This window comes from Aptenodytes patagonicus, chromosome 2 (assembly GCF_965638725.1).
Source record: "Aptenodytes patagonicus chromosome 2, bAptPat1.pri.cur, whole genome shotgun sequence".
Classification (NCBI taxonomy): domain Eukaryota; kingdom Metazoa; phylum Chordata; class Aves; order Sphenisciformes; family Spheniscidae; genus Aptenodytes; species Aptenodytes patagonicus.
The window spans coordinates 138,749,826-138,759,721 of record NC_134950.1 but is presented as its reverse complement, the minus strand read 5'-3'; the positions used below and the strand labels follow the sequence as shown (position 1 = coordinate 138,759,721).

At 36.9% G+C, this 9,896-nt stretch overlaps 1 protein-coding gene across 1 annotated transcript; it reads right to left on the bottom strand.

Annotated features, from left to right (window-relative positions):
* Nucleotides 1–234: 234 nt before the first annotated feature.
* AGR3 (anterior gradient 3, protein disulphide isomerase family member) lies at nt 235–9,534 on the bottom strand. Its single transcript, XM_076332340.1, has 8 exons — nt 9,439–9,534; nt 6,847–6,991; nt 4,648–4,711; nt 3,293–3,345; nt 2,595–2,671; nt 2,270–2,333; nt 1,084–1,167; nt 235–318 (listed from the first exon to the last, which is right to left on the bottom strand). Exons 2-8 carry the CDS (start codon nt 6,950–6,952, stop codon nt 269–271), a joined length of 498 nt encoding a protein of 165 aa, XP_076188455.1. The 5' UTR covers nt 6,953–6,991; nt 9,439–9,534; the 3' UTR covers nt 235–268.
* Between the last annotated feature and the right edge of the window lie 362 nt (nt 9,535–9,896).

Genomic DNA, 9,896 nt, shown 5'->3' with positions numbered 1-9,896 from the left:
AAACCATCACTTTCAGTTATTCAGATAACTAATTTCAAAGTGTTTAATAGATTTCTCCTCTTGTTTTCCAAATGGACACAGTAGGTTTTTTATGTTTGTTCTTCAAATTGTACATATAAATTTCTTATGAAATCTGATATACCAAAGCTGCTTGGTAAGAGTTCAAAATGATAGTAGAGACAGAGAGGTTAACTAAAATATTTGAAAATGTCAGGTTTCCTAGTGCAGCTTCACCTCGTAGAGGCTATGGTCATTTCACTATTGCTGGTTACAGTTCTGTCTGAATGAGGCGTAGTGCTTTCTTCATGTTCTCTATTACTGAAAGAAAAATAAATAAGAACTGTAAAAAAGTACTTAAAGCACATTTGTACAAATAAAAAACCCACCTAGTTTGATTAGTAAATTGTTCACATTGAAATTAATTTATGGTCACCCATTATAATTTAGAGCTTTCTATTGTGAAAATTCTCGCATTGATACTAAAGCAGAAGGTAAAAAGTTTTGTGAATCAAAATGTTTAACTTAAAAGGATTTGACAAGGCTCCTTTCAACTCCCTCACTTCTCAACAGCAAGCCTGGTAATCAGATAAAAAGTGCATATTTGTGGTGAGATACTGCATTGCTGTCGGATAAAGGGTATAGAGAAAGGACTAGCTCAACCTGAAAAATCACATTCCTTTCTGAAATATGGGTGTTAGGTGGTACCCAGATAACCACCAGCATTTCTTTTCTGATTCCCTCACACCACTGGCTGTTCACATTGCGCAGTTAGATACCTTTGAGCATAGTGACTTTCACCATTCTCCAACAAACTGCTCAGATCTTGATCCTGAAAGTTCCCACCCCTGATCTTTCAACTTGTTTTACCTGAGTAGTCCCAATAAATTCAATGGGACAATAGGTGTGCTTAAGTGTTTTGCTAGAACAGGTTAGATTATTATAATTTATTGCAAATGCTTACACACAGTCCTTATTCATTGCTTTGAGATCTTAATGGGTTCTCAAGCACAAATGATTGGGATAGGGTGTATCTGGCTGCTTACGGTGTGAAATGTAAAGTAACACAATGAAGGGGGCACTTACAGAATGGTATGTCTTGTGGTTCGTAAGTGTAAAGCCGGTTGGAGTATCTTCCTGTGATATCAGCTCTTACTGTGAGAGATGGGTCTGAAAAAGTAATCATATGAAACACTGCTTTCCATTCCCACAACAGGGAAAAACAGTTCTCTCAACAACATCTCTCAACAACAGTTGAGGGCGATGTGAGTGGTGCTACTTTGACAGCCCTGTTTCTGAGGTGTTCTGTTTTCATCAACGAGGCAATTACAAGGCCGTTACGCTCTGTTCCAACCAACTGCTCTTGGAGAAATCCTGAACAAAAGCTAATGCTCATTTTTATATCATGCAGCTATTTTAAAGTGATAGATTACACATGCATTTCATCCACATTTCAAGAAAAATATCCTGTTTTACAAGTTCTGGGGTTATGTCAGGGGAGGCCGGTTTGACTGGATGCACACATAGTGAAGGTCATGCGTACATAACGCAGTATTATGTAGGTCATTAGCATGACCTACCTAGAGCCTTCAGAATGAAAATCTTGTGATTCTTAATGTTTCCGTCATAGGAGCAAGTTGTTGTGGACATCTCTCCTCCCAGTTCCCCTTCCAAGCTTTTTGTTAACTAACTGACTCCTGTTACTACGTTGCTCTCTGTCTGAGTGTGGGCTTCATCTCACCTAACTTTGGATGCCACCACAGAGCTAGTCACTCTAGGCTCCCTGTACAGTCAGTGAAAAGGAACAGGCAGTCCTTTGACCTATTGCAGAAGTCAGCTTTACGATGGGATAAATCATTCCTTAGATGCCACTGACTACTGGCTTGCTCTGTGGTAATGTCCACACTGTAGACATCTACATTCAGTCAGATATTTGACTGTTTTCAGTAAGCTTTGTCTTATAACAGCACTAGCAAGAAGCATGGAGAGCAAAAGCCCAGATGCTAATGGACATTTAAGCGTCCTGCTCCCAAGCACAAATTAAGTACCCTCCAGCACATATCTGTAACCTGAGGAATTTTACGAGGGTCAAAGCCTGCGATAGAGGGAGAAATGAACTCAGATCTGCCAAGTTCCAGACTAATGCCATAGTAATGACAAATTTTGAGCTATTTTCTTTTTTTCAAAATTAATCATTTTGATGTCCCCAAAGGAGGACACTGGCATAGATTCAGATATCACATCTTTGAAGATATATAAATATTGTACATACCTACAAACATGATTCGAGGCACGTATTGTCCATCAGGTGACAGATTTTTATCTGTGGTTTCATGCTGGCAGAGAAATTAAAGCTAATTATTAAAATATTTCTGTAAATTTTGATGAAGTAGTACCACCTGTGAATAGTCTTGTGCCAGAGGACAAAACCAAAAAGGTACTACTTGTGTGTGGATACACATGCACAAATGCCTGTATTTACATGTTACTGAAATGCCAGAGATAGTTAGCTAAAATGACATGAAAAAGCAAGACAAAGAAAGAGAAAACACAAGCCAAAAAAAGATCCAAGTCAAACCTCCCCAAACCCTTCATACCATGAGATTCAGCATAACGAAGTTATTTTGGGCCATTTCCTGTATCTCTTCATTTTCTGCAAAAGCTTTCTTCAGTGCTAGAAAAGATACGGTCATTTTGAAGTCCATCACAAATAGTGCCTTTCCTTCTGCGTTTAGGCACCATGTTGGCTGGAGACTGGCCACATTGTTCATGTCTCTGCTGATTCACATTCCTGAGGAGATACCTAAGGGCTCTATCGCTGCTTTTTGTTTTTCTGACCCATGTCAGTACAACCTCCCGGCTATGAAAATGGAAGCTCTTTTCTGTTATTTATGAAGCCTGCCTCAATGGATACCATGTCTCAGCTTGACAAAAGTGCATTATTCTCAGAAAATTCTTACTAGATCGATTTCAGCAGCCCTGTCCTCGTCTCCTTCTCTAGTTACCAGTTCAGGAGAGCCAAACAATATTAAATCTGTTCAATGAGTCAGTAGCAAACCTGTGTCTCTTAATTTAAACTGACGAGTGCTGCATTAGGGATGGCAGGAGAGCAGCACTGAGTATTTTTCATGTTCGCTGTTGGGTAGTTTCATAGTGGAGTTTTTGTAAATAACAGTAATAAATTCTTAGCTTTTCAAATACATTTTCTTTAAATAATTTTCGGTAAATATATAGATAGGTGCAGTTTCTTATAAAAATACTCAAAAAATTTTAACACTCAAAAAATCAAAATTACCTTGGCAGTATTGACAGTCTTCCAAATGATGAATTACCATCAGTGGCTTGTTACTTTATTAATAATAATAAAACATGTAGTTAGATCATTTGACAAGTATACAAATGGGAGATTTTACTAGCAGACTGGAAAAGGCAAATTACATTTAATCTTATGCTAACCCACAGTAAAACAATACAGACATTCCATAAAGAATTACAGACATTTTTGAGCAAGGGAAAAGAACATAACTACTTCATAAAAGAAAGAAATGGAGAAATAGAGTTTCTATATCTAAATAGGTTTTCTAAAGTAAGAAATTGTAGAAGAAAGAAACAACAGAACCATCATCATTTCATTCCCAGTTAGTATATAATCAGACTGGAGAGGTATTTAATATTGCTTAGGTGTGATGTTCTCCACGATTAAGAAAATAAAAATCACCTGTATGAACTGGAATAAAACAATTTTTGTAAAATTGGGTTTATCATCAAATACTTCCCATGAAAAGTTTAATGTATTTTAAGCTTTCTTGAACAGATATACAATAAATTATTTTTTTCTGTAAATAGTTTGGTAAAGTATCAAAATTTTATATTTTTGGATGTCAAAACATAAAACAATTTTGTGCATTTTCTCCTGCATTTTTTTAAACTATTGTTACTGTTCAGTAAATCAGTTACTAATGCTTGATCTACTATGACTGTCAAAACTTGTTCAGTTCCTAACCATTTTCACATAGGGTACATGAAATTAGTTGCTTTTAATTTAAAAATAATTTGCCTTAGATTTAATAACAGCTTATGCTACACTATTATGATCTAGAATGAACTGTAATAGAGATTTAAATGAGTATTGTTATGAATTCTCAAATATATTTTCAGCTGAATCCCAGAGAAGATTCAGATTGGAACTTTCTACCAGGATAGTGAGAAACTGTGAGTACATCATGCACATATGCCAACTAATAAAGTGTTGGGGAAAACATCAGAGGCAGTAGATCACCACGCAAGACCAAATGTAACTGATTTCCAGCTGTTGATTAAGGAAGTAATCAGAGCAATAATGACATATATATATATATATATAAAAAGATGCATTTTAAAAATTGTAATATCTATTTATCATTGCTTATTCAAATGACAACACTTGTGTTGTGACAAAGAAACGTGTTAAATACAGAGTTGCCTATCGGCCCATGATGTTGCTTCAGAGTCATAAGACCCCTGCAACAACTTTTATTTATAGACAATAAATCTGTTTTATTTAACTGGGTGGCCTGCAGATCAGCTGTCGTGGTGTTTCTTTGTTCTGTTTCATTATAGTATATTCAGGCATGACTGCCTGATTAACAACTTTGTCTTTTAATCTCTTACCTTTTTTTTGCTCGATAAAGCCCTTCTTCATAAGTTTGTACCCAGGTAATTTCATCGCCCCACCCTAGAAATATCACAAAAGGATTAACTGGTGGCCAGGTAAGTAACTCATAACAAATTACATTTTTTCTATTTATCAATAGTTCTACACAAATAGGATTTGGGTTTTTCCAGTCAAAGTTCCCCAAACATTGTGGACATACTAATGCTGCATCTCCTGATAGGTGCACTGGAAGATTAAAAAAAACCAAAACCCAAAAACCTCAGCTGGTTGAGTATCCAGTTCAAGTTCTCTAGCAAACATATTAGATCTCTTTCTGAATACTCAGAATACTAAATCAGCACCCAAATCCTTTATATATTTATATTGTCTGCTCCATATCTCATGTAGACCCTGGGGCTTAAAGAAAAAGTTGGCTTATAAATTTAGAGAGAAAAATAAAATATGGCAGCTCAAATAAGATCGACTTTAATATGAACGTTGTTAGAATAGTCTTGGGTTTTAAGCTTAACTCTTAAGTCATGAATTTCAATCCCTGGCATTGCAAGTGTGTATAGTTTAATAAAAGAATGGCTGTTAAACAAAAATCTCCATCTAAACAAAATCCTAATGAATCATCAGCTTCATAGTTCATCCATAACTGGTGATACACTGATCTCAAAAAGGAAATTGCGCAGTTGGTTTTATGCCTTCAGATCCCAAAGATGCCAGCCCCTCCCAGGCAATGTTGCTCCATTCATGACGGCCTTCATGGGAATTGTAGAAGAGCTTCTGGATCTGGACCAGGTTAAGGCTCTGTTTCTTCTGTGCTGTCTGGACAGCACTTGGACCAGCCCTGGTTATGCAGAGATTTGCTGTTAGCTTTCTCACGGGACAATTGCTTGTGACACTACTAGGTCATCTCTTCTTTCAGGAGAGTGATTTCAATTACAGATCTGTCTGGTTGACGGTGGGATTCTGGCATGTTGACTAGTGTGTTCCCAGCCCTGGCTGAAGTCAACTGCTGACATAGGTAACTGCACAAAGGAGTCAACTAGGGTCATTTTGCAGCAGGTCTAAGTGTTTCCCTTTGATCTGCGAAAATTACAGGTAAAGCACTCAAGGCATCCCAGAAGGCCTGAAATCAGAATTAGAAAACTGATGCTTTCTGTGACTATTTCTTTCAAAATTGCCAGAATTGAAGGGATTTTGTTATCTTTTTATTCATTTAGGCTTAGTGGGAAAAATAAATCCTGATCTAGGCAAGATAGGCGATAGATACCAGATTGATTATAACCTTTGTCCAGGGATACCACTTACGAGGAGTGATTTGCAATTTCTCTTTGATTAGTCCAGGTGTTGCATGATTTTGTCAAGTGCTCCCTGAGCAATTAAGCTGAGATGGGACCGCTGTGACTGGTGGGGCTTTGCCAGTGTTTTGTATGGGAAGACCTCAGAGGTGAGCTGTGGGGTCTGCAGGCTTTGCACAGCTTGCAGAAGAGCTCAGGGAGGGAGTTGGAGATTTTTTGGGGGGAATAGGCCTGAAAGGAGAGGAAAGATGGAGAAGAGGAAAAGACCTCAGTAAGCTCTTTCTCTGCTTGTGTTTCTAAGGATTGATCAGGCATAAATAACTTAAAATAGGGTCTTTAGTTAACATCCAGGTTGAAAATTATGCACTGCAAGGAAGTGAATTATTCACTGCAAAGCATGACTGTGACTATCTGATGAAAAGCAAAAGCAAAAAAAAAGTCACGCAGAAAAACCCACCAGTAGCTCATACTGTTGTTCTGTCTATAAAAATGGGTCTGTAGAAAAATGGTTCCATAGCAACTGAAGTTATGAAACTGTGTTTCAGTAGTTAATAAGTTACCATAACAAAATATCTTTTAACTGGTATATGAAAGAATATTTCTTCACTGATAGTCCTACAAGTGCATCCTGATTTGAGAGACTCAGTTTAGGTTATTGGCTTCTACTAGGTCACTGTGAGTTGTATAAATTATGCAGGTTATATGAGGCTCTCAGCCGTATCCTTAAGAACAAACTGATGGAGTGAAATGACATGGAATAAGAAGATGCACTACTTAGACTGTCACTTAACACTAGAGAAACCCACCTCAGTAAGTATATATGTGCTTTCAGATATATTCTAAATAAAAATGTTTGCTGACCTATATGGGAAGATGAGGAGGTAACTACATAAAGTAAATATACAGTACCTCTTGACAGTGTCTGAGGTGCTCTTTTTTCCTTCTTGATTGCCATCGCAAGGTTGGAAGAGACTGCAATTAGCAGGAGGGACAAGGCCAATGTTGAATGGAGCATTATTTCTTTGAGAAGATCCCTTTCAACACCGCAAGGAAACTGGAAAACAAAGCAACAGCTTTAATCACATGGATTCATCACCTGGTGCAGTGTAAATCAATGTGTTATCAATGTGTTAGTGGTATCCTAACAATCTATACTACAGAAGTAGTTTTGGTTATTTCTATAAATGCCTTTGTGAGAAAAGTGCAAAACAGAGGTGCTTAATTTTATCATGCAGCACTGCTTTCAGTCGTCAAAATTAGGCTGCAGGGGACAGTTCTCATGACAGTGTGATTGGGGGAACAAAGTTCCTTTCACTCATTTCTGGTCACCCGACATTTGTTTCTTAAGAACTGGTACAACATTGTAATACTGGACCATGAAAATTTCAAGGCAGTGCTACTAGTTGTTCATTCTGTTAGTTTTTTAATTTCAGTGAAATGTAACAGCATGGGATCTTTTTCATGGATAGTAGGTTTTTTGGTCAAAAGACGTCTCATGATATTCTCCTTAATAAAATAGGAAAATTGACAAGTATTTGCCTCCAGGTATAATACATTTTAAATCGGCAAATCCCTCCAGAATGTTGAAATTGCCATCGGTTTTTTTAGCCTGCACTCTGTGAACCAGGATGTTAAAGATGGTAAGATAAATGTCATAGAAACTTCCACCTGTTTCTCACAATGAAAACTCAAAAAATTTCCCCATTCTCCATGGCATTTTTAAACTGATTTTCAGCTCAAGTCCTGCTTAATAAGACAATCCATCACAATCCATCAACTCCTGGCTATTTCAGTATTCTGAAGGTGTTTGCTTCTCTTCCTGACAAAGATCATTATAAGAAATTCAGTAACTTCTGGTCTTGATAAAAGTCAGAGAAAAAAAAGCAACGGTTGAGGAAAAGCATTATAAAGCCAAATTTTTTTAATTGATAAGTCTTCTTTCTGCCCAGTACAATCATCTTTAGGCATTAAAGCTCGGATATTCAGGTGGATACCTGATGATTTGAACTAAGTTAAAAAATATAATGCATGTAGCCCAGGATACCACCCAGTCCACTTATCAGTTCTCACGGGATATTCCACTTTTCAGAGGCTGAGCTTTAGGAGTTACCAGGATGAACTGTTGAGAAAGTGCTGTGACTTAAATAAAAAAAAAAAAATCCCCCAAAGCACTTGTGCCCGTACTGATAAAGAAAATTTTAAACTTGAATTTAAAAGCGATATCCCATATGGAACAGCAAAAGAAGATGCTTCATGCTTCTTAGGACAGAGAGGCATGAAAAGTGCAGCAGCTTTTATCCTTACTTTAATGAATTCCTCAACATTACTAACATTACTGTTAACAGTTCAATTTCTGGTGAACAAATTCAAATACCACTTCCAGTAGCTGGCAATCTCAATACAAGAAAGCTATTCTATTCAAGTGACTGGAGAAAAATTTGCACATTAAAATGTGCAAAATTTTAGAAAAAATGAAGTATCATCTTATAGTAAGAATTCTATATTTCTGAAGGTTGCTAAAATAATTAATACCTCCATTATAATACTTTTCTCCTCAGTCTTGTCCACAACAGTTCCCTTTCTCCCCACATGGCATCACAACTCTAGAGTTGTTCTTTGTTTCACATACTTTCTGCCTTAGGCTCGTTCATGTTAGCTATTGTTGATTGAGTTTTAGAAGGGAGTCTCCTTTGGAGCTTATTAATTATGCACATTAATTTGATGATTGGAGATTATGGATGTTTAATAAGAAAATGTGAAGTTTCCCAGTGTTTCCTAAGGAGAGACTATAACTTTTAGTTAAGTCTGGGGGATGAGGATTTTTTGGTAATAAAAATTCCATTCAAATTTTCCCCATGTTTGTGCAGACCACTAACTTCAGTCAGCAAAAGCAGATCATTACACCCTACTACTATACTCCTGACAAATGAGTATTTCTAGCAACTCTATGTGGAAGTTAATAACTATCTTTAGTATCAGTTTACCTATTAGATGTTAACAATAAAATCTAGCATTTCTATTAAAATGTTACAATGCTATTTAAACATAAATAGTTATGGCTTTGAAATCATACCAGATAATGTCTCTATAAAGCAGGTACGGAATGCGTGAATCAGTTTCTTTCTTTCATGAAACAATCAAAGTGTAAATCTCTTCAAGGCACAGGATTAATTATCTGATGCTTAAATAATTGATTATCATCCTATTGAAAACCAATAGGTTTTTTGAAGGATAATTCATGGAGCTGTAGCTGGAGGCAGTTTAAATTCAATATTCTGAATTTTTGATGTTACATGATCCAATGTTACTTAATTAAGAGAAAAAATGACAGCCAACACCATATAAATTGCCTTCATCTCTCTGTCTGAACAAATGTTTTGCTAGCTAATCTCTAAGCATCTATCACTTGTCTTTTTCATATAACTAGGCTTGTAATGCATTTGTCAACCAAACCTCATTGCTGTGTTAAAGGAAAGTTAAGAATGAGAAATATTTGCTCACCTGCTGCGACCAATTCTCCTGATGGAAGGTCCTTTTTCTGGAACTAGTTACTTAAAAATCAGTATGGTTTAAGCACAGAACACCTGAGCTGCCCAGGTCTCTGTGTAGCAACAACAGCACATTCACCTGGGAAAAAATGAGAGGAACCTTTTAGCTGAAAACCAAATTCACGTGTTTCCACCCTCCCCCTTCCTTTTCTGCCATCCCTCCAACTTTCGCTCTTGTGAGTTCCCATGCTTATACACTGGATCCTTGGATTTCTCTTCATCTTGGCTTGTATCAGGTGTCTTGTATGAGGATTGGAAATAAATAGTGGCTTATGTGTGTCTGCTACTTCCCCCCTCAAACAGTTTGAGTCTGGCTTATGTCCAGTGAAAAAAGAAACCACCAATGAAAGCTGGAACTGTAGGTGCTTTTGTTCCCAGTGAATGGCTGGGTTCACTGGTGCTTGAAGATAG

What these genes read in the sequence shown, in the direction of transcription:
- AGR3 (XM_076332340.1), bottom strand. Translation starts at nt 6,952, where the DNA reads ATGCTCCATTCAACATTGGCCTTGTCCCTCCTGCTAATTGCAGTCTCT. An exon ending in TCGTTATGCTGAATCTCATG is followed by an intron (nt 2,334 to 2,594) that starts GTATGAAGGGTT and finishes TTTCTCTGCCAG; the next exon opens with CATGAAACCACAGATAAAAA. An exon ending in GCCTCGAATCATGTTTGTAG is followed by an intron (nt 1,168 to 2,269) that starts GTATGTACAATA and finishes TTACTTTTTCAG; the next exon opens with ACCCATCTCTCACAGTAAGA.